The sequence below is a fragment of the Metopolophium dirhodum genome, chromosome 7 (genome assembly GCF_019925205.1).
Source record: "Metopolophium dirhodum isolate CAU chromosome 7, ASM1992520v1, whole genome shotgun sequence".
Classification (NCBI taxonomy): Eukaryota; Metazoa; Arthropoda; class Insecta; order Hemiptera; family Aphididae; genus Metopolophium; species Metopolophium dirhodum.
The window spans coordinates 33,125,513-33,151,147 of record NC_083566.1 but is presented as its reverse complement, the minus strand read 5'-3'; the positions used below and the strand labels follow the sequence as shown (position 1 = coordinate 33,151,147).

At 28.0% G+C, this 25,635-nt stretch overlaps 1 protein-coding gene across 5 annotated transcripts; it reads left to right on the top strand.

The window, feature by feature from the left end:
• Positions 1-825: 825 nt before the first annotated feature.
• LOC132949748 (bromodomain-containing protein 3-like) lies at positions 826-25,635 on the top strand. 5 transcript variants are annotated; one of them, XM_061020799.1, is made up of 24 exons: positions 826-1,553; positions 3,773-3,827; positions 4,525-4,758; positions 6,053-6,247; positions 6,316-6,486; positions 6,913-7,221; positions 7,290-7,373; positions 7,444-7,545; positions 7,626-7,771; positions 7,855-8,008; positions 11,049-11,562; positions 11,627-11,785; positions 12,018-12,125; positions 12,899-13,024; positions 20,379-20,431; positions 20,507-20,609; positions 21,471-21,641; positions 21,755-22,060; positions 22,278-22,429; positions 23,018-23,161; positions 23,992-24,156; positions 24,246-24,373; positions 24,436-24,586; positions 25,088-25,635. In XM_061020799.1, the coding sequence occupies exons 1-24, from the start codon at positions 1,528-1,530 to the stop codon at positions 25,157-25,159; spliced, it is 3,828 nt and encodes a 1,275-aa protein (XP_060876782.1). In that variant the 5' UTR covers positions 826-1,527; the 3' UTR covers positions 25,160-25,635. The 5 variants fall into 5 exon arrangements, with proteins under 5 accessions (XP_060876782.1, XP_060876781.1, XP_060876785.1 ...); XM_061020798.1 differs by having other exon boundaries at positions 11,627-11,797; XM_061020800.1 differs by lacking the exon at positions 826-1,553 and adding an exon at positions 1,997-2,365 and having other exon boundaries at positions 11,627-11,797.

Below are 25,635 nucleotides of genomic sequence, written 5' to 3'. Positions count from 1 at the left end.
ACGATGTATATAGTGTCAATGCGTCATTCTTGATGTAGATTCCTATCGTAAATCATAATGTAAATAATAGATTGGTATTTAACATTTATAAAATATGGACTATAATATCTAAGCATAGAAATTGCTATATTTAAATTTCATATTACAAACTTCGATGTTTTAAAAAATTTTGGTGTTGACGCAAATACATCGAGTTATTGACATCGATTTTCAACTGAAATGTCGATATTGTTAGCATCGATGATATGAGAATGAAAAATCGATAAATCATAGATACATCGATGTTTACAAAAAAGTTGGCATCCCTGCGGCGCCACTCTTCATGACATAACTTCATTTAATGTTCTGAACAAATAAACAATGTAGTATATTTTATCTATGGTACTGTACGCTTGTGAATTAGTGTGATCATTGAATAAATTATAAAACACAGAATAAAACAAGGTAAAAAGTAACAACACGGCCTAAGATAACAAGATAAAACGTCCGGGGTCCGTGGAACAAACTTTACTGTACACCACGATAATATTTTAAATCGTGCTGTAAACATAAAATGCTGTAAACATAAAAAGAGTGAGAAAATGAGAAATTGAGAACCACTTGCGTAGTATCTGATTAATGATTATGACGACAAATCACAAACGTCGATGATAGGAAAAATACGTTAAATATCAGGGTCACGTGGTTGGCGGCACTGGTGCGTCAAAACAATGGGACCACTGTTGACGTTGCGCGTTTGCTCCATGATCGGTTGTCCGCCGTCGTGCGGACTGGGCGAAAACGAGCGTCGTTGCCCTTTCTCCCCTTTAACCGTATCTCCATTCCGAAAGAACGGTTGTCGCTGAAAAACACGGACACATTCCGGACGCGGAAAAAAACGCTCCGGACCTGATTCGCAAACGGTTGAAGCGACGGCCGAGCGTCCGAGCGCAAGAAAGATCGGTCGAATCGAAGAGATTTAGCTCTCGGAAAATCGATCGGAATCGTAATGATGCCCATCACGTGACCCGGCCCGGCCAATGGGGACGTTGCATCCTTATACACCACCCCGTCCCGCCCGCCGATCGGCAGTTTTCGGGCATTAATGGTCGTATATGCGAGTTTCTCCGTTTTTGGTACGGAAATTAATTTATTGCCGATGCGCCGGGACCGTAGTGGGCATTCGAGAAATGACCGCGTAGTGCCGATTTAGCGGGAATAGGTGTTTTCGCCCGTGCGCGCGTGCCATCAACCACACGGGAAATACGTCGACGTGCGACCGACGAGTACGCGCCGCGTTACCGCCGCCGCCGCCACCGCAGCCGCAGCCGTAGCCGTCGCAGACCGCAGTAATAATAATAACAACAATAACAATAACAATAATAGTAATATTAGCGGCGACGACGACATAAATACGTTTAACGATAATAATGGTGGTCGCGCCGTCGGGTTACCACCTCGACGCCGCCGGGAAGTCGTTCGTCGCGCGCAACACAATCACGTCCTGTCACCGCCGTCGTTCACGTTATTAGCCCCAGCGTACCGTTTATGTATGTTTCAGCCACAGTCGAAAGGTACGTTTATCCGTTAGGTGCTAAATACGCTAAATCCGCCAAATACGCGCCCTAGCAATTAGGTATTAGGTCGAAATAGATAGGTAGAGGTAGGTAGGTAGGTAGGTAGGTGAACCGTGGAAGTCGCGCGGTTTTTTCGCGTTCGTCAAAAATCGTGTCCGGTACCCCCCCGGGGAACCGCGGCCGCAGTCCTCGCGGAGGACGGGCGCGGGGGAACCCGCCATGTTGATGTCGGCGTAAGCGCCAAAACCGTAAAATAACGCTAACGGTGTATTGGCGGCTTACGCACACACACACACACACATATATACGTTACGTACACGTTAAAGCGCGCGCGTACACACACACGCGCTCACGTCTGCACTCACACACACACGTTCACAAGCGCGCCAACATGCGCGCACACACACACACACACACACACAAGCGGCGCACACCACGTACATGTCGCGGCCGCCGTCCAGTTACTGGTCGCGGCGGTTATTAATAAAATAACAAAACAAATAATAGTAATAATAATAATAGTATAAAACACTAACATTATTGTTATAATATAATATTTAAATATTTTACAATATAATATTAATATTTATTAACGGACACACATGGGTGTAAGCGTTCCGTGGGCTCGTGTGTTGTTCGCGTCAAACGCCGCCGTCGCGCCGTTCCAGTGTTCTCTGATCAGTTTTCGCGCCCAAGTTCGGTGCGCGCCCGTTCGCGTCGCATCAATGCTCTGACTCGCCGCCACCGTCGCCGCAGCCGCCGCATCAGCAACGCCGTCGACGCGCCGCTACATTTGCCCCATCAAACAGGTAGCCCCCCGTGTTGGTTTTTGACCCCGTCGCGCGTTGCATTAGGGTACCGCGACGACAACGGTGTCTCGTGACCCGAGTGGGTCCGACGTACCGAGGACAGCATCATCTGTGTCGGTTGCCGCCGTTTTCGTTTTGCCCGCCGTTTTTTTTTTCATTACCAATTTTCCATGCTGGTCATTTTTTTGGCTTTTCATCTGTCTGGCGCGTTTGATCATTGACCCACACGTACCGTCTGTCGTCGGGACCCGTCTCATTGTATCCATCTAGGCACGGTGAGTGTCAACATGTCCGGGCACTGATCGTTTCGGTCGGTACGTGTGGAGTTGTTTGTTAGCATTAACAGTATTCATCACGTTCAATGTAAGTAGTTCTCGTTTTAGTTTGCCAAGCATCTTTGGTCTTCCATCTTAACAGTAGTATATTATCCTTTTCATTTGTTCTTATCTAATTCATATTCATTTCATCATAATTTATGCGTTAAATCTACATACATGTTATTATAATATGTTATATCTTATATAAGACGGTCAATTAGTTTCATGTCATTTCGAATAATTATAAAAAACCATTAATTTTCAATCGGATCTTAGGTTATACTTATCTTAAAGGGAAACAGATACTTACAATTTTAAAGTATTGTATTACAAATTATTTTAAGATAACTGAACTCTCTATGTTTTGTGGTGTGTATATCAATACAATTTAGGGTATTTAGGTGTTTTCAGATTACTTGTACTGAATGTAATGCTTCCGATTTGATTTTTATTTTGTGAGATAATGTCAATGAAATATACTATAGATGGTATCCAGATGTATACCACATTAAAACAGTTTTACTAAAATATCATTCCAAATGAAGGTAGGTATTCAGCTCTTGGTTTAGAAGAAAAAAGTAAAATAATTTGGAAATACTTAAATAAAACTAATTTTTTTTCATGAATTAGATTTTACATTTGCTTATTAATGTACTATGCTTGATCAAATTTAGATAGGTACTTAGTATATTCCAACTAAATAAAAGCGTCTTAACACCAATATAAATCTTATATTGAAACTGGTAGGAGCATTATGTGAAATAGCCTACTTAGCAAGTATTTTTAGGCCAACTAATCTGATAATAAATAAATGTCCCAATTATATATTATATACGATTCAAATGTATTAGCCTAAATCTAAATAAGTATTATTTCAATAAGTTAAAATTGTTTAAATAATAAGCCATAAAAACATACTTATGAGTTAAATTATTCAGAAAAACAGAGATGTTAAAGATGTTATTATTTATTTGTTACAAAATTCAAATGTAAATGATATACCTATCTTTTTAGGTGTTACATATATGTAGGTATTAATAAAAAAATCATGATTAAATATTTAAATTTATATAATTATTTATTATTTCAGTGGGTTCAATATGCAGCAGGTGCCAGTTTCAACTCAAAATAGTGGTGTGCCGGCAGTAAGTATTCTTACCTTAAGTTGACAAATTTACCAATTTAACTAGGTGTAGGTACAATTTAATTTCCTATTTATGATTGAATGGGTGTAATACTTTAGAAAATCATATTTCTTTTTCAATACCTAATATTTGTATGAATAATATTTTTCAACTTAAATATAGAGTTAATTACCAATGTAGGTAGTTTTAAATGTAAACTTGTAGCAATAATGATTTGGGTTTATTTTATTTTGGTCAGCATTAGAAATTTAAATTTTTTTAAATAATAACGGTTATGATGTAATTTATTTACATATTTAATTGATATAAGTAGTCATAAAATTGTTAATCTTAAAAAATAATCCATAAATATTTATACTTACCCCATAAAAATAACCAACAATTAATTTATAAGTGATACTAATAATGATGGACACTTGAACTTAAATTTGCTGTAAAAATTACATGCATATTACAGTTTATGATGTATTAAAGACAACTTTTAAGATTAAAAAATATTGAGAATTCAGTTGGTTTTTCAAAGCATCAAATTTACAAACACATTTTGAAAAATTATAATTATAAAAAATTGTTAAATAAATATAATACTAAATAGTAAATACATACATTTTACTTTCATGCTTTTAATATACGTAGTACATGTTTTATGCAGATTAAAAAAATTACTTATATATTTACTTTTACTATCAAATTATAGGATACTTCAAATGCAAAGTCTGATGGTGGAGAGGTTGCACCACCACGGAATGAGCCATATATTGAGCCGGTGAATGGTATTGTTCAACCACCAGTTGTACCTCCACCAAATCGACCTGGCCGACTCACCAATAAACTTAATTTCCTTCAAAAGACTGTAATGAAGGCTCTTTGGAAACATCAACATGCATGGCCTTTCTATCAGCCGGTGGATGCCAGCAAACTCAATTTACCTGTAATTTATAATTTTTATGATTATCAAAACATGACATTTAACTTAATAGACTGGTGGGGTAATCTCCCACTCACACATCCTCACAATATAATTAAATTACAATTACAATGGGCTCTATTCCTTCAAATCGCTCTTCGGGCCACAATTTACTTAAGCCACTAAATATTGTGGCCTGAATTGAGGGGATAGAGCTACTTTTGTAATTGTAAATAAGTACCGTTGTGAGGATGTGTGAGTGTGAGATTGCCTCACCATAGTCGATCAAGTTAAATGTAATTTTTTCAACCTAACATAACCTATAGTTCTATGGTATAGTGCTTTACACGCCTGAACCATTAAGAGGAGACAGAACCCATGTGTTGTTTCTGTCTTACAAGATATAAAATAGCTAAATGGATTCAGTGAAATGAATTTTGTGTTGTTAGCTTTAATATTACCTATTATTAAACAATGGTAAAAATATTATCTAGGAAACGGTTTTTATTAATATTTTAACTATACAATTTGTTATTATGTAAAATATTACAATTTTATAATCATCATAACTCGATTAAAATTTAACTAACAATAAAAAACCTCAAAGATGCTTCAGACGATATTCTTAAATTTTCCCAGTTATATTAAAGGTAATAACATAAAATTGGGTCTAATGAATTGACCATGTTGTACCCTGCGAGTTTGATATCCTCCTTAATCATTGAGTACATATAAAATAGACAATAATGTCTACATTTGAATCTTAAAACAATATTCAAAATGTATTACATATTATTAGGTATTTAGGTGCACATTAACTAATATAACTAATATAACTTATAAAATTATATAAGTCTACTTAGGTATTATAAATTGGATATTTGGATATATTTATATATTTTGAATTTAAAGTATATTTATAATGTTGGCGGTTGTTTTATAAGTTTCCAACTTTTCAATTTTCAGTTTTAAAAATATTTTCCTAAGTTTAAAAAATAATGGTATTTTGTTCATACTATGGGCTTATCAACTTTTATAAAAAATATCAGAATAAGTTAATTATACATCCAGGTGTGTCATCAAAAAATAAATAGTTGATTTGTATGTGACATGTATGGTTGTTTTTGTTTAAAATGTACCTACATGATGCAACTTAATATCTATACCTATTATCTATTACGAGTTCTGTAAAATTGCATTCATATACCTATATTTTTTTTAAGTTAAATTATTTGTATTATTTGTTCCATAGTTAATTTTCCTGTTTATATTGTATTTAAGTATTGTTACCTACAATTGTATTATTCATTTTTTGCAGGACTACCATAAAGTAATCAAAACACCAATGGATTTGGGTACTGTAAAAAAGCGTTTAGAAAATAATTACTATTGGTGTGCTGATGAATGTATACAAGATATTAATGCAATGTTTTCCAATTGTTATACATACAATAAACCTGGGGAAGATGTAGTTCTCATGGCTCAAACATTGGAAAAAATATTTCTTGCCAAGGTAAGGATAATCATTCTTACTATGTTCATTTTAATAAACTAATAAATGCATATAATTTATTTTTATAGATGGGACAGATGGTAAAAGAAGAGACTGTTTTGCCCCAACATAAACCGGCTGTGAAAAATCATTCAATTATTCAGAAACCTCCCAGTCAGAACCAACCAATTGCTGTAGCTCCTGGTTCAACTGCTATGGGCACCACTCCTCATTCCCAACATAATTCTCTTCCACCTCAAGTATGTTAAATAAAAAGTATTCAGCTATGAATGTTAAATAATGTTTTGTAATAAAAACAATAAATATACTTAAAACATTGGCCCCACTTACAAATATTGTATATTAACTTAAAAATTTTATAATGTTATTTTGTGAATGATGTATAATTATTAACTTTAATATTTAGCAACCATTAGACTAATATAAAAAACAAATTATATTACCAAACTATTCAAAAAATATAAAACCTAATTTTCATTTAAATAATAAAAATATACCTTTTAATTCACTTTAAATTCTAAGGTTTTTATTTAATTAGATAATTAATGTGTGACTGTTGTATATTAAATAGTAAAACCATTAAATATAATAACCACAGATCTAATTTCAAGCACAATATTATAATTTATATTAACTTTTTATGTTATTTTATTTTTAATTTTAAGATTTTAGCTCCAACAACGAGTGATTATGTAGCACAACCAGTAAACATACCTTTAGGAGCAGCAAATTCACTAACTGGTGGAAAACTGAAAAAAGGAGTTAAAAGAAAAGCAGATCCTAGTCCCATCAATTCAATTGATACCACCGTTTATCCTGGCCCAATGGCCATAGCAACAACCCCTGTTCAACCTTTACAATCATCTATTCGTAGAGAATCTGGTCGACAAATAAAAAAACCAAGAGTGCCAGATGAAGGAATTCTATACTCTCAAAATACGACTTTACCTACTGGAGGATCCGGCTCAATACCAGTAATTTTTTTTCTTATTTAAAAGAAGTCCTAAGTATTATAATTAAAAATGTATTATAATAACCTTAGGACGGAAAAACCAAAGAAAAATTGACTGAGGCATTGAAGGGTTGTACTGAAGTGCTTAAAGAATTGTTTACCAAAAAACATGCGGTAATGCCATAGGCTTGTTACGAATGGGATTTTAAAGAATACCTGATTGATGTCTAATCTGGTTTTATAGGCATATGCATGGCCGTTCTACAAGCCTGTTGATGCTGCTTGGTTGGGCTTGCATGATTATCATGACATTATTAAGAAGCCTATGGACCTGGGAACAGTAAAGGTAATTAAACTTTGAAACATTCAGGTAAATATTGACTTAACTATTGTATAATATTATTATAATATTTTTCATGATTTCAGACCAAATTAGACAACAGAGAATATAAAAATTCAAAAGATTTTGCAGCAGATGTTAATTTAATATTTTCCAATTGTTATAAGTACAATCCTAAAGATCACGATGTAGTAGCAATGGCAAAGAAATTACAAGCTGTATTTGAAGCTAAGTAAGTATCTTATAATCATAATGATAGTTTTAAATACTTTAATAGTATAATTGTATCAAACAAATTTTGTTTTATTATTAAAGAATGTCAAAAGTACCACCTGACCCACCTTTAATAGAAATGAAAATGGAACCTGAAGATGAAAGTAGTTCAGAAGGAAGTTCTGGTTCATTCAGCGATTCTGACGATTCTGAAGACTTAGAAAATTCAAGAAAAATTCAAGAATTCCAAGAAAAAGTAAGTTTGTTTAAATTTGTATTGTTCTTAATATATTTTTACCCAGCAATATAATAGATATTCAAATATTTATTATAATAATGATTGCTACTCATGTTACTTGTAATTTCTTATCAAACCAAACTCATGTTAAACATTTTAGAACAGTTTCACTGCTCTTATTTTAAGAAAAACTTTTTGTAAATGTTAAAAGTCAAAAACGACTAGTTTTCAAGAAGATTAAACAAAACATTGAAAAATCATTCAAAATCATAGACAGTAGTGTCTGGCTTGATAATTAATTAAATTTAATATTTTATGTTACCTATTAAGTAGAACTTTAAAATCAATTATCATTATTTTTAAGTGACTTAAGATAATTGGATTTTCGTTTTATAAGACTTACGCTATTAGGGAACTTTTCATGTTTTATTTTACCTTGCTGAAGTTTATTTTCTTATTTAAATTAAATTTCATACCAACAATTGCACTTTTCATGACAGTTATTTAAAAATGTGTGTTGATCGATTAGAAGAATTTATCTATAAAAAAAAACATTATTTTTAGGGCATGTAGTTAAATTAAATAATCATATTTAATAATAATAAACATAAAGGTTTTTATAAGATCTATTTGTACAAAATTATAAATATCTGTACAGACCACAGATCTTGTATACCCTCCATTTTATTTTTTTATCCTTGGCATTCAAACTGATTTTAGGGATTTTTCAATGCAATTATAGACCTCATTACTTAATTTCTATTGGCAATATTCAATATTTAATTCATATTATTAGATCACAAGAAAAATGTATAGACCCTAGTTATCTTATAAAAATAGTAAAAGCACTAGTTTCTTAATAACACAATATTTATAATATTCATGGTCTATCATATACTATTAAACTTACATATTATGATGAAATATATTCATGTGCGTCATTTGATGTACCATTTATACTAAATTCAACTATGCATGTTCTATGTTAGTTGATCTGGTTGATGGCTACTTATTATGATAGAAAATTTTATTCTGAATAATTGAAAACCAATAATAAATTGATAATATTCATGGTCTATGATATACTATTAAACTTATATATTATGATGAAATATATTCATGTGCGTCATTTGATGTACCATTTATACTAAATTCAACTATGCATGTTCTATGTTAGTTGATCTGGTTGATGGCTACTTATTATGATAGAAAATTTTATTCTGAATAATTGCAAACCAATAATAAATTGATAATATTCATAGTCTATGATATACTATTAAACTTATATATTATGATGAAATATATTCATGTGCGTCATTTGATGTACCATTTATACTAAGTTCAACTATGCATGTTCTATGTTAATTGATCTGGTTGATGGCTACTTATTATGATAGAAAATTTTATTCTGAATAATTGAAAACCAATAATAAATTGATAATATTCATGGTCTATGATATACTATTAAACTTATATATTATGATGAAATATATTCATGTGCGTCATTTGATGTACCATTTATACTAAATTCAACTATGCATGTTCTATGTTAGTTGATCTGGTTGATGGCTACTTATTATGATAGAAAATTTTATTCTGAATAATTGCAAACCAATAATAAATTGATAATATTCATAGTCTATGATATACTATTAAACTTATATATTATGATGAAATATATTCATGTGCGTCATTTGATGTACCATTTATACTAAGTTCAACTATGCATGTTCTATGTTAATTGATCTGGTTGATGGCTACTTATTATGATAGAAAATTTTATTCTGAATAATTGAAAACCAATAATAAATTGATAATATTCATGGTCTATGATATACTATTAAACTTATATATTATGATGAAATATATTCATGTGCGTCATTTGATGTACCATTTATACTAAATTCAACTATGCATGTTCTATGTTAGTTGATCTGGTTGATGGCTACTTATTATGATAGAAAATTTTATTCTGAATAATTGCAAACCAATAATAAATTGATAATATTCATAGTCTATGATATACTATTAAACTTATATATTATGATGAAATATATTCATGTGCGTCATTTGATGTACCATTTATACTAAGTTCAACTATGCATGTTCTATGTTAATTGATCTGGTTGATGGCTACTTATTATGATAGAATATTAGTATTCTGAATAATTGCAAACCTATAATAAATGTTTTTTTATTTAAAACTACTTTAAAAAAATTGGTTTGATTTTAAAATTAAATATTCTAAATTATAAATATTTTTAGTTTATGTTGTGAAAATTGTGGTGAATTAAAAAATTTAAAGATAATTTACTATGCACTATTGTTCTAGAATAAAAATGTAATAGGTACTGCTTTTATGATGATATTCATATTCATGTGCGTCATTTGATTTACCATAGATATATTCAACTATACATGTTTTATGTAATTTGAATATATTTTTGGCATCAATGAATGATATAAACTAAAAGTCTGATTTTAACCTAATCTATTTTTTTTTTTACTATTCTATTGCGTAAACTAAAGAATGATGATATATTCATGTGCGTCATTTGACTAGCTATTGAGTAATTCAAAGCATGTTTTATGTTAATTGAGCTTATTCATAGATATTTATTATGATATAAATGATAAATTCTGAAGTATTGTCTCTAGGCATACAATTATTACTTATTAATAGACTATTAATCGTTTTAGTGTTGGAGAAGTAAATATTTGGTCCAGGAATATTATTTATTTGTAACCCATTAAAATTTATTGGTCAGTCAATTGCTAATTGATATTCTGTATCAATCTACATTAGTTAAGATATACAAATATTATATATATTGTACTTTAGGTGAAATATGATGAGTAATCTTTTTCATGTGCGTCATTTGATATACCATTTGTTATGTTAATTATGCATGTTTTATGTGTTTTTAACTAATTTTTGGTTACTTATAATGATAGAATATTTAGATCCTGAAATTGAAAAATATTTACTAATAATTTATAGTTTAAAATTATGTTTAAAAGTTTAAACAATTAATTTTGTAATTGAATATTATTTTAGTTAAATGCTCTACAAGATCAAATGAAAAGGTTAGTTGAAGAAAGTGCTAGAAAGAAAAAACAAAAAAAGAATAGTATGAACAATTCAAAAAAGAAGAAACATTCTACCAATGATAAATTAACTTCATCTGCGTCAAAACCTCCATTAGCTGTAGCTCTCAATAGTACACCAATGAATATAATGGCTAACTCTACTATTACCAATGATATTAAAATGTTACCAATTGAGCCATCTATGAATGCTAAATCAGCAGCTCAGCAGTTGCGCCATCCTATGACAAATGCTTCAGCTGGTCCAACAACTAAAGGGACTAAAGGTAAAAGTGCTGGTACCAGAGGTCCTGCTAAAGCACCAGCACAACCAAAGCGTCCTAGAGTTAATTCTAAAGCAAATAATCCGAAAAAAAAGAATTCTGTTAGTGCCCCAGCATTTGATTCTGAAGATGAAGACAATGCTAAGCCTATGTCTTATGATGAAAAACGTCAGTTGAGCTTAGATATCAACAAGTTACCAGGTATTTATTTAATTAATAAAAGTACTTGTTTCTTCCAATATTTTATGTAACATCTGTTTCATAGGAGATAAACTTGGTCGAGTAGTACATATTATCCAGTCACGTGAACCGTCACTTAGAGATTCAAATCCGGATGAAATCGAGATTGATTTTGAGACCCTTAAACCATCAACATTACGGGAACTTGAGTCTTATGTGGCTTCATGTCTGAGGAAAAAACCACGTAAGATTACCAGTAAGTTTTGGTTTTGGCCTGGTTCTTCTTTTATCTTTACGTTTTCCTTTTTAATTTTTTTTTTCTCGGTTGTATTTATTTTTCCCTTGCTAATCAGTGTACAGAATGTGATACAAGATTAATGTATTCTATAATCTATACTAATTTAAGACTGGTAGCAAAATAAAGACTAACCTACTTTTGTATAGTTTATTGTTTTATCAGTGTTTTACATTTACAGATAAAAAAGTTTCTGGGAAACCTAAAGAAGAACTTGGAGAGAAAAAACACGAGATTGATAAACGATTAGATGTTAGCGGGCAACTTTCTACTAAAAAAGGCAAGAAAGGTAATTTAAATGCGCCACTTTGTATTTCATATTTATAAGTTACTTGTTTGCATATATTAATTCGTCTTGATAAATCATGACATACAATCTAATTTAAAATTAGTGTTACATTAATGTAAAGATTTCATAAGAATTGGATGAAGAGACTATTTTTTAAACACATTTACCTCATTTATTCATATGCATCATTGATTTTATAATTTTTTTTTTTTTTTTATTCTTCAAGAAGATAATGGGTAATAATATATTAGGCTTCTTCAACGATATTTCTATGTATCAATATTCCAAATTATTGATAACTCTAACTATTAAATAAATTGTTTTTAAATTATAACGTACAAAATCTTTGGTACTAAAATCAATTGGTTTCCAAATATTCAGGGGCCATTAATTAAAAATGAATTTTGATTACCGATGTATTATAAAATTTTATATCTTGATCTATTATATAAAAAAAAATATTAACTTTAACGATCGAAATTGTTGTGTTAATCTAGACACTTTTTACACGTTTAACATATGCTTCTGTTCAGACTTTGGCTCTATGATGTCACACACATATTTTCAAAACACACGTATCTCATTGAATAATTAGGGTTATAGTGTGAGACCTACACCATATTTCTTAGTTAATTACATACTTTAAATCTAAGCAAACTTGTTTTTAGTGTTTTGATGTCTTGTAAGATTAACTAAATTTGCAATATTAATGTTGTTGAAGAAACCTAATATACTATATTATATATGTATACAATTTTTTCCTAATTTTACAGATGCTAAAGCTACGGAAATTAGTGGTCCATCTCGATTATCTGCATCTAGTTCTAGTAGCTCAGATTCTGATTCAAGTTCATCGAGTTATTCAACATCATCTAGTGATTCGAGTGATTCAGAACATGGTGAGTTATTTTATTATAATTGAATAGTACTTAAAATTTAACTGTTGAAACATTTGCGATTAAGAGGTTCATCATCATTTTTGAATAAGTATTTGAAACCTAATGATAATCAAATATTTGGTTATTCAAATAGTGTCGCTATTCTCTTTTGCTTAAATTTACTTCAGTATTTGATAGCTTTATGTTGAGCACACATAATTTTTGGTTTGTCTTAATTACAATTTGTATTACGTTATTATTAATTATTAGGTATCTGGTCTTAGTATTTGGTTTTTTTTTGTAAATTATTTTGAATGATTAAATGTTATAATATGTTCATCATTTATGTGTAGTGATATGCTAACACATCTATTATACTATTTAATGTTTTCTTTGGGTAACCTATCAGTACTCAAAATATTACTTAAAAGTAATAATTGTCTTACAGACAAAGTGTGTGTGGTGTTAGTGTGTATTCTGTGGACAAGTTGTATCATATTATGTTAAATTTTTAGGAAAAAATAAATAATTTAAGCAATGCTCTTTAAATTATTTAATGATTTAATTTGTTATTAATTGTTACCCCATTAATTAAAACTATTAAAACATGGTGTGTCTAATAAATATACACTTGCCTAGAATGATGGCATAAGGGAATTTGAATTTATTTATTCTTTGTGGTACATTCTGGTATTGTAATTTATCAGAAGTTTTTATGACATTCAAAATTCTTAACTTTAATAATGGTAGATTGTTGTTTAAATATAAATTATTTATACTTAATACATACTAATTTACTGGTACTAGATTAAATATTAATCACTTTTTTTTATATAATTTTAAGCTGCTATAAAAAAAAATGCTAATACAGTGGTTGCTACTTAATGTGCTGTATTTGAAAATAATAATATTAAACAGTAGTTAACATAGTAAGTTTTCATCTAAATATTTCAATATCACACAAATCTTTTAGATATTGAGTGAACTAGTGAAGTAATATTTTTTTTTACTTAAAGCCTTAATGTTTTTTGTAATGCATTTATGGATAGGTTTTTTTTTTTACATAGATTATTACATAGATACTTTTATATTTTTCCAGTATTGTATATTTATAATGGCATAGCGCCATAGCATATAGGGAAGTCACCGACACACTCCCACCATCTTGTCGATTCAGGAAACTATATCATATTTTAGGTCAAACTACCTTATTACAAAAATGTCTTGAATAAAATATCTTTTAATCTGATTGTTATAATCTTTTATTGTAATTAATTGTATAAATTGTTATTTGTTACATATCATCAGTGGTTGGGACGCTACTAGTTTTTTGTAGCACGCTAACGCTACAGCTACTCCTCCAAAAAAAAGTAGCGGAGCTGCTTCTAACTCTATTGTTTGAATGTAGCGCGCTACTTTTTCGCTACATTTTTAAAAATGTTCTTGTTGAAAACTAGTGTTTGTAGTTTGTACTGATTTGACATTTGGTCACTGGACAGGACCCAGGACAAAAACTTCACTAATACACTAATCATTATCATATTATAAATAAACAAATATAATCATACAACCAACTACATTATATCTTATACTCAGTAGTTCGCCAGATATATTTGTTTTAACCATTGTTATAAAAAAAATATGGTAATCTCTGTTGCGTAATAATTGGTTGTTACCTTTTTGGCTTTTAATGAAAGTAATAAACATCATAAAAAAAATAACGTAAATAATGTGAGTAGTAAATTTGTAAAATATTAATTCCTTAATATACCTTCAGATTACATTTAATATAGTGAAACTCGTACAGCTATAATATGTGGTATAAAAAGCTGCTAGAACGCCCAATCACAGTTTAGTTACAAAAATCTCATCCAATAAATCAATAAGGCCTGTATCGTTTTTATCTTAATGACATGTATATACACATACACGAGTAGTTAACAAACTTGCAACTATTTTAAAATGTTCAAATATTTAATAAAATATTGATCGTTTTATAAAATTAGCTGAAATCAGTTTAAAAGATTTTGTTCAAAGACATTTTTGTTATTAAGATATTTTGACCCAAGATATTATTTCGAAGCTATTTTGACTGGTCACCTCTATTTGGAATTGTCACCAATGCAGTTTATTGCTTGTGACGGGCCAAGGCAGCCCCATTACTAAGAACAATGGCTAATAAAGTAACAAAAATGTTTTGTTGTCATACAAAGTTACATGTCAATTTTTACCACAAAATTCGGGTTCTAAATAATGCACTTTTTATTTTTTGAATTTTAAACCTGACTATAAAGTTTGCTCAGAGTTTGATAAAATATTTGGGAATTTCGGTTTGGTTTGAGTTGAAATAAAAATGTATAGGTCTAGTTCTGTTTGGGTTTGTTGATTTTAAGAATAACTATTTGAGTTTGGTTTCAACCTTAAAAATCATGGTTTATATCATAATTTGCTATAGTTCTACACGCCTCATATTATTATTATTATTATTAAGTCTTAAAATTAATGCTAAGGGTAATTTTTCATATTGTCATCAATTAAGTTGTCTACAGTTGGATGTAAAGTGTCCTTATCCATTTGACAGCGTTGTCAGTAGCTTCATAGAGTTCTTCCATTGTCCCATTAAAGGCGCAAAGAGGGCAGTCGTTTATTATGTGGGAGATATAGAACCTATTATAAAATATATATGTTTTATGAATCAATTATATTAAAAATATTTACATGTATTTACTGTGATTTTTTTCTTAAGTAAAATATAGTTAATTATTTAAACCAGTGGTTCCCAACCTTTTATTAGCATAGCCCTAACATTTTAAATTTAACTTTTGGCGACCCAAAAAAATTATAATTGCAAACACAACTTTCATTTATTTTAATCAAATTGGTAAATATGTATATTTATCCGTCCTCAAATACCTAAATTAAATAAATGTATATTTACACGTTACGTACCTATACCAAAGCTACGATAAGGACACATCACGATGCCTGGTATTTTGATCTATAAACTATTTAAAATTATTTTCTTCCTCAATTGTTTTATTATCAGATTTTTTCGGGATTTTTTTGTTTTTGAAAATTAAATGAGAATAGTATGATATGTAAGTAATACTTTTGCAATCTACCATAAAAACCTCTGACCTAAGGTTAGGAAATGCTGATTCAAACTCATTTTGTTTAAAAACTAGTATATAATTTCTACTCTTAATACATATTTATAATTTATACAAGACTAATCTTTCATGATAGCAAAAATGGACTTATTATTTATAACACAGTAGAATTTCCATTTAAGGAAATTTTCTGTTTAACAGACCTTCATTGTTAAGCGAGCGCTACACCCATATGCTTTGTACCTGTCTTACAAATACATAACATAGCACATTGTATTAAGTTCAAAGTAATCTATTTAACACAAGTATGTTTAATATAAGACCGAATTGAACTATTATCAACATTTTTTTTTTAGTTTTAATTTTAAAGCTAGTAATGAGTATTTTAAAATGCACAAACAATTCACAATTTTAAAACACTCTTAACATGAGCTTCACTAGATAATATTCTTCTAAATTTGATAATAGGTCAATTGGCTCCAATAATTATCCCAACAGAGTTAAATAGATTATTCAGAACATACAATTTGCCATGGTACGCGTTTGTAAGACAGACATCGCATAAGGATGTAGTGTTTCTTTCATTATGCATAAATTGATCTCTGTATATCGAATCTGATGTTTCTTTATAATGAATAAACTATTCAATAACAAACCTGTTTTTGTAAATGTTGTCACTATCAAAAATTAATTATTGTTCTAAAATACCTATAATTTTATTTTATCTGATAAAGATAAGACATTGGTAGGCAAGCTGGTTAATTTTACTACAGTGCTGCAGTTCCAATATTGACGTAAACATGTTTTCAAATTTTCTGTAATTTTTTCTATTTGTATAAAATAAATGTCTTAAATTTCAATGTTTATCAATTGTCGATGCATTTTAAATTTTAAATTAATTTGATAAAGGCGTTAAGAAAATGATATTGTCAAAAAATATGGTATTCAACGAATTTCAAAATTAATTGGGAAATTTGATCCAAAAGATATTTATAATGCTAATGAGACGAGCTTATTCTTTAAATATTTTAGTTTACCAAACAAAACTCTAGCTTTTAACATCGGTTAAGGAAATGATAATGTTAGAAATTAATGTTTATTTCATAATGTCTAATTATGAATTGTCTATAAAATGTTAAATATAATTTACATTTTTTTATTATTCAATTCCTGTATGTATCAAGAAATTCAATAGTACAATAATTTTTTTGACTTGTACTAAATTGTAGGAATTGAAATCCTACTAAATTAAGAATTATGAAATGATTCAGTAGCTTCTACTGTTAGTAACTATAATATAAGTATTATGTTCATAATTTATAATTTATTGTTTCATACATTTTTATTGTTATTATTATGTTGTGATAGTTTTCATCAGTGGTTATGAACTTACTTAATTTTTCTTTTTTTAGTATGTTTATGGTCTTTTATGTTAGTGAATTTTATCATAATATTAATTTGTGAGATTTTATATCTATTACGGTATTTTATTCACTCAACAAATATAAACTTGATACTTTTGGCAATTTAAAACTGTTATTTAATTTGATTTATTTATTGTAATATTTAAGTATTTAATTTTTATATAATATTTAAAACTGTTATAGTAAATTAAAACTTTAGTAGATATAATCTCCACAGAGTGTTCATAAGGATCTATTACTTTTCTGTCTTAATATTTTTGAAAAAGGAATTGGGGTATTTAAGTTATATATATTTTTGATCCCAAGCAGAGTAATAATGTATCATATTGTTTTTCTTTACCAAAAACTTTTTTCTGGGCGTTTAAACAGTTTAAGTTGTGTGTGTAACTCTTTATACTCTATGTAATGGATTAAGATTTGTCCTTAAAAATATTTTTTTTTTCAAAGAAATTGCAAATAAAACTATTAAGAAACTAAAAATTTATCTGTTTTACAAATCATGTTTTTTGGTAAGATATAGTAATTTAATTTTTGGATTAAATTTAAATGTAACAATTTATTTATTCCATACCTCACTCCTGTACCTCACTTTTTAAATCCTGCTTTTTTTTTTAATCTAAATCTATGTAATTAAATATTTGTAATATAGCAAGAATGAAAAAAGTTTTTTCTTTCATATTTTTATTCTGGTAATTGTTGTCAATTGTTGTTTAAATTATCGTTCAATGCTCGCATAAGTTGTCAAGTATGACCATTAAGTAAATAATTGTTCTTTAATTTGTACTGAGTAGTGTATGTATGTGGTGTTTGGTGATTGTTCTGAAAATGAACTTTAGTGATGTGTTTTTAAAATTTTAAGTAGATTAAATTTTTCAAAATCAACAATTTTTGTTTGTCTCTTGTAGGTGATGCAATAACCGATAAAGGGTTGAAAAAACCAGAAGGCTAGATTTTTGGAGATCTATTTTAAATTAAAATATTTCAGGGATTAGGCTAGAGTGCAGAACATGTGAGCATTTGTTTTTAAGTTAATAACGGTGAATTTTTTTATCATATTTTAAGTAACATGTCAGTTTTTTTAGTAGTTCCCCTTATTGATTGCAAACAATGCACATTCTCAATGGTTTGAATTTACTTAAGACAATTGTAATTTTTTTTATTGTTTGCACTCTTAGCCTTCGTCCCGAACTCATAAAGACAGTTAACTATCAACTTTTATATATTTTTCAAGACAATTATTTTGTAAGTTGAATTTAATGAAAGCCCGTCCATATGTTATTCTTTTGTACTTTTTTTTAAAATTATTTTTTATTGTATTTATGATGCCATATTAGATTTATAATTTTAAGTAACACATTACTTAACTTTCTTACGCTTAACTGCCTAAATGTGTTCAAAATCAACAAAATTTTTATCTTTTTTATTTTGTATAAAAAAATTGACATGAAAAATCATTGTGTACATTTGTAAAATATTAATTTTGTATAATGGATAATATACAAATCAAACATAATAAAATGTATATATTTTTAATTTATTTGTTAATATATAATTTTTGCTCACATTTGCACTCTGGTTTATTATCTTATAATGATAAACAAATAATTGGGCAATAAATATACTTAAGTTTTAATTAGGGTATTAATATTTATTTATTGTTTTAAAATTTGACTGTTTTATCCAGTCTAATATTATTACAATCTTTATTACCTTATAATGGTTCATAGTATAAATAAATATATATGTATATATATATATGCATATGTAATATGTATATTATATGTTGTTACTTGTTTATTTTGATGTTTGTATGTCTTACAAAACTTTTAATAAATAAAATATAAGTAGATGATAATTTGAGAAATTATTTTCTACAATTTAAAAATGGTTTGCAAGTTAATACTAATGAAAAGTGTTTTGAATAATTTTAATTATTACTCAGTTGAACATATTATAATGTCAAATAGTCAGTTATCAATAGTACAATATATTTTTTTATGAATATTAACAAATTAAAACTATATTTATTGATTACATTTTTATACTCTACACAGTTTGATAGTTTTATAAAAAACATTATTATAATAAAAGCAATGTTATATTTATTAAATTAATGGCTACATTTTTTTTCACATTAAATATTACCTTTAAATATTTCTAAACTTAACGATATCTGCATAAATATTTTTAATAACAGATGAATGTTATTTTCGTTCAAGTATATAATAGGTATGTTATGGTAGTATTAGTTGTAATGCAGATATCATACATATCTGCATTACAACTACTACAGAGTCACTAAATTATTATGTTACAAGTGTTACAACAGCTTGAATTGCGTGTGTATGTATAATATATACATATATTAAATTATAAATATGTGTATATATATATATATATTAATATATAAATATAAAAGATTCTTAAACTTTAGTGAATTTTAAAATATAATCTATCTATTATGGAATATAATTTGCTTATTTTATCAGTTTATCACATTATTCGTTAGTACTTATTACTTTTATTTTATTACTTGCTCTCTAAATATTTTCAATTTAAATCTATATTACTTAATTCATTATTTTAGTTTAACGAGTGTGCTATCAATTAATTTTAGATAATTTAAATATACAAGTTACATAATTGATAAGGCACATTTAATTTAAAATAATTTAAATTTTGATAATTATAAGTTATTTTTTTTTAGACATTAGAGGTCTTCTAAGTTATTAGAATCTAATTTGTTGTCATTTGCATCTATATTTCTAACACATTTATAATAGATCATAATATTTGTAACAAAAAAAAAAAAAAAAATACCAAGTATTTTAATTTTTTAAGGTGGCAACAAGCAAAAAAAGAAGAAACGTTTGTCCGACGACGTGTCGATAAACGTGAGTATTTTTCTTTTCTCTTTTGTTAGTGTCATTTATTTTGTTTCTTCACTGTCGATTTTTGGTCTGTTATAGAAATCGGCTGAAGGCCAAAAATCGACAAATTCTATGAAACAAACAGGTCCAAACTCAACATCTGTCAATTCGATCAACAAACCAGTTGTTAACGCTCAACAGAGTCAGTATTTCAATTTTTATGGGATAGTTTATATTCTTTTTTAATTTTGAAATTATGATTTCTTTTTGGATTTTGGTTGCACTATTTACCGAGTTTTTTTTTTCTTTTGCATATAATTTTAGATGTTTATGTTTAACAATGCACGTGTCCATGTCGCACTTGGTTATGACTTCAGTTTTTATTTATTTTGTATTAACCACATTTCATCTTAAAACAAATGTTGGCAAATTTATTTTATTTTATCATTGTATAAATTTGCAAGATATTATAATCATACTTAATCACTTAATAGTATGTATACGCTCTGGTATCTAATGTAGATACTTTGTCTTTGCTAAATATATTTGTTAACAGTTCTAAATTGCACGATCTATCTAGATATTTAATTATATAATATATAATTTATACTACTTTTCAAATTAATTAAATATTTTCAGTTTTTGGTTTTAAATTTTTTTTGCATGTTCTTATATTTAGTATTATATTATATTATTTAGTTATAATTTTATAAATACTAAATCATAAAACAAAATATAATCATTTTGATTATAATCTCATAAATCTAATTAATTTTATTTTATTTTGTTTTTATCAAGGTGTTTAGTTAAAAGCTTTATTTGAATTTTCGTACTTAAATAACCAATAGCTAATAAATTTTGATGATATACTGTGAAAATGTATTTACATAAATTATACACTATGCTTTATATCTCGCATGAACTATTTTTGACATTAAATGTTGCTTTTCATATTAAGATCGTAACTTATACTAGTCTTAAGCTTTAATACTCTTAACTGTTTTCTCTTACTATTAAACAGATATTTAAGTGCCATAAATTGATAATCGTTTAAAATTTTTAGATGTTCCACCAAAAAAACCACCAGTTGTAACAAATCCAATGGCTATAAATACTTCCAAAACAAATACAATGGCTATTAATACTTCAAAGGCTAATCCTGCAATTCACTCTAAACCAACACCAGTTGTATCTACAGCACCAAATCTTCCAACAACAAATGGAAATATATCTAGTAATTAATATTATAATATTTGATTTGTTATTAATTCAAATTTTGATCCTCATTGATTTTTGAATACAATTAATTATCTAAGTTAAATAATATTAACAACTGAATTATTTTAGATGGGGATTCAAATACTTCATCAATGACTCAAGATATAACACCTAATGGTGTTCTTTTACAACCAACTAAGGTCGAAGTTAAAACGGAGCCTGGACTTCCAGTTAGCAGTACCTCACAGCCCATAGTCTCTCTAGGGACAATGCCTAATGAGAATACAGTACTCTCATCAATTGCATCAGTGTTTGATCCTCTTACACCTCCTAGCAGTCAGCCTACCAATAATAATTCATTACGTGTTCCTGACAAACAGGCTGCACATATAGTTGTGCCCACATCTAACATGCACAACTCTCTTGCTAATGACGGTAATTTTAATTTGTATAATTTTTATCTTAATATGTGGCATGATTTATCAATTTTAATCATTCAATTTTTGTAAAATATATGATTCAATAACTTATGTTTCATGGATTTTACATATAGATAATCTTATTTATTTTTTTTTCTAACCATAGGAACATTTAATAATTAAAAAAAATGTTCTTAGAGGATAATTTTTCCTAAATGTATGTTTCGTTATAGGACTTTCAGTTCAGCATGTCGATATAGCACCAGTCATGAATTCTGTAGCTGCTGTTCATCATTCAGCTACACCACCATTAATGGTCCATCCCCCATTAGATAATAAACCTCGCCCATCACCAATTACTCCAGTTATTCAAAATACAAATCAGGTAATTTTTGAAAATATGCTATTTAAACAAAATTAATATCCACTTATGCATTTGGTTTATAAATTTAAATTATAAATTAATTACAAAAAAAAAAAAAAAACTATAAAATAAACAATACTATTTATTTTAAAGACATAATTTATTAATACATTTTTATTAATTAACTTATACCTAAATAATCAATTTAAATTTTAAACTGAAAACATAAATGTTTTTGTTTTTAAAAACTAAATATTGTTTATATACTTTATAAGTATAAGTATTTATGTTACTATTCAGTCTAATTGTCTTTTTTTTATATATATATTTGGAATATGGCATGTATGTGTTTAGGATATTTTGGTTTACTGTTCTAAAAATAAATTTGTTCATTTTACTATACCACAGAATATAACAATAAATTTATCTTAATAATAAATCAACTTATCAATTTAACATAATTTATTTTTGCACTATTTTAAATAACATAAAGGTGATAGTTAAATAGTAAAGTTTATGATTTTTTGTGACAGTAAAATGGCAGAAATATCCTGATTACATAACATATGAATAACACATAATTAACCTTAACACTATTTTGGGGTTCAGGTATTTCCACAGTTCAATTTAGATTCCTCCCCTCAGGTTCCAGCGTCATTTATGGGACCATTACGTCACCACCACCACCACCATCTACATTCTTTCCCTGTCCCATGGGATCCTAATATTGGGCCTTCTTATGACACAGCAGATGTAATTATCACATTTTTTGCTTGCTGAAATATTTTTGAGTACTATAGTGTATGGCGAATTTAGTGATTGAAATAGTTTTGTTATATAATAAAGTAGACATGAATACATAATTCATTTTCCATTATTAATGATATTAGATATTTATGCATTTTGTATATTAGCTTTTGCTTTTTATGCTTTAAATGTTGCTTATGAAAGACTTATTTTACTAATCAAAACTAAAATACCTTTTTTTTTGTTATTTTTATTATGCATGTATGCACAAGATTTTATTATTTAAAAGGTCATTATTATTTATTAATAGTATATTAACTCGTTGGATAACAACTGTTATTCATTTTAGTTAAGTTGGTATATTATTGTATGTATGCTTACTTGATTTTTAATTTTAAATGTTAAACTAGTTAATTTATAAAACTGATATTTTTGAGATATCTAATTTTTGCTATCAGTAAATCTCTTATACATTTTTTATTCCATTTAATTAACTAAATAATAACATTACATATTTTGTAATTGAAAACTATATATTTCAATTTAAACATGTTGATTGTATCCCAAATAGGCTAACACAAAAAAACATATTGGAACATTTTGTAATAATCTTAAATGACAATAGTTGAGCATCTAAAAAGATTATACGAGTTAAAAATTATATTTATACCAGAACAATAATCTTTTGAATGATATTAAATGTATTGATTAATTGATATTTAAACAACTGTATTAGATATTTACTAGCTAGTATGAGATGTCCCTTCTTTTGTCTTTATTTATATGCTTTTTAGTATTTACTTACACAAAAGTCATTGGTTTTTTTTTTTAAATAGCTATCTGATCAAAGAGTTGTAAATGCTGCTACTAGTGTTTGGAGTTCATTAGCCCAACAAGCTGCATCAGACGCTAATAATCAAGTACCTGGAGCTTCAATAAAACCATCTACAGCCGATTCTTTTCAGCAGTTTAAAAAACAAGCCAAAGAAAATGCTAAAAAGGTATTAGGGGTATATATTGAAAAAAAATCAATAAAATATCATTTAAATATATGTATTCTCAGTATTCATTATTGATTATAATTTTATAGCAACGTGCATTGATTGAACAACAAGAGATGAGGCGTCATCAAAAAGAACAAGCAGAAAAAGAACGCATTCGTATTGAAAATGAAAAAAGAAGAGAAAAGGAAGAAGAAGAAGCTCTTGAAAAAGCTAGGTAAATTGTATTATTTATTTTGTATTTAAAAATGTATTTAAATTTTTTATTATTATGCTTAGAAAAATTGTTGCTGAGCAACAATCATCCCGCCTAGATGAAGTGAAAGCTTCTAGCAATACAGATGATAGCTCAAGCCCGAGTCAAGACCGTGCTGCTGAGGGACGTGAAAGGCAGAGATTACGGGAACAAGAGAGGAGACGTCGAGAAGCTGTAAGTTTTTTTTATTTACAGCCCCATTGGGTCGGGATACTTAATTTTATTAAATTTTTGGGATTTTAGATTTATTAAATGAATTATATTTGTGTATTTATTGCATTTATTAAATAAATGTATACTTTTATATAATTAAAGAATTTCTGGAGCCATTCATTTTGAAATTAAAAGAACATTGTTTCATTCGATATCCTAAAAATTGTTTTAGATTAACTTTTTGAACAGAAATATATTAAATGAATGCATGCCAATATAAAATTCCCAGTAAAAAAAAAAAAATATTGTTTCTAACAATCAGTTCTAAAATCATGGAGTACTTAAAACACACTTAGAGCTTGGAAAGACATTACAAAAAAAGATTTAATATCTAAATTACATTCCCTAATTTAAATACTTGGTATACTTATTAACTTAATAAAAAGATAATAGTTATGTTGATATGTTATTGCATTATTGTTCTTCTATAAAGTTAAGTAAAATTGGATTTTTCTGATTTAGATGGTGAACCAGATTGACATGAATCGCCAGAGTGATCTGATGGCAGCATTCGAACAAACATTGGCACCTTAATTACTGCGATGACTAATGACTTATTATACCGAGATAAATTATCTTCAGATCTTCTATTTGTCTGTTCATCCTATGTATTTAGAGTATGTATTTAGAGTATGTATATCTGTGTAAATAAGAGTAAATGTGTGCCTTCCATGTAAATAATTCATTTTATGAATGAATTTCACATTTGGAATAATGTTATAGTTTTTTTTTTGTTAAGACAGACATTTTATTATTTTACTTTTATCAACATTCGTTTTCTAGACTTGACAAATTGGTAGTTTTTTTTTCTATATTTAAACCAAAATGTAGTAAAGAAAATTGGACTTGACACATAGTATTTATTTGTTTTGTGTAAACTATATTTAACAAACAACTTGTTCGAAGCGCTCAAAATATGTCTTATTAGTGTTGAGAATCATATTTAAGATAAAACGTTTAGGGATAACATTTTTGCATATTTTATTATTATTATTTTTGTTTTGATACAA

What these genes read in the sequence shown, in the direction of transcription:
- LOC132949748 (XM_061020798.1), top strand. Translation starts at nt 1,528, where the DNA reads ATGTATGTTTCAGCCACAGTCGAAAG. An exon ending in CAAGCTGTATTTGAAGCTAA is followed by an intron (nt 7,772 to 7,854) that starts GTAAGTATCTTA and finishes TTATTATTAAAG; the next exon opens with AATGTCAAAAGTACCACCTG. An exon ending in AGATATCAACAAGTTACCAG is followed by an intron (nt 11,563 to 11,626) that starts GTATTTATTTAA and finishes TCTGTTTCATAG; the next exon opens with GAGATAAACTTGGTCGAGTA.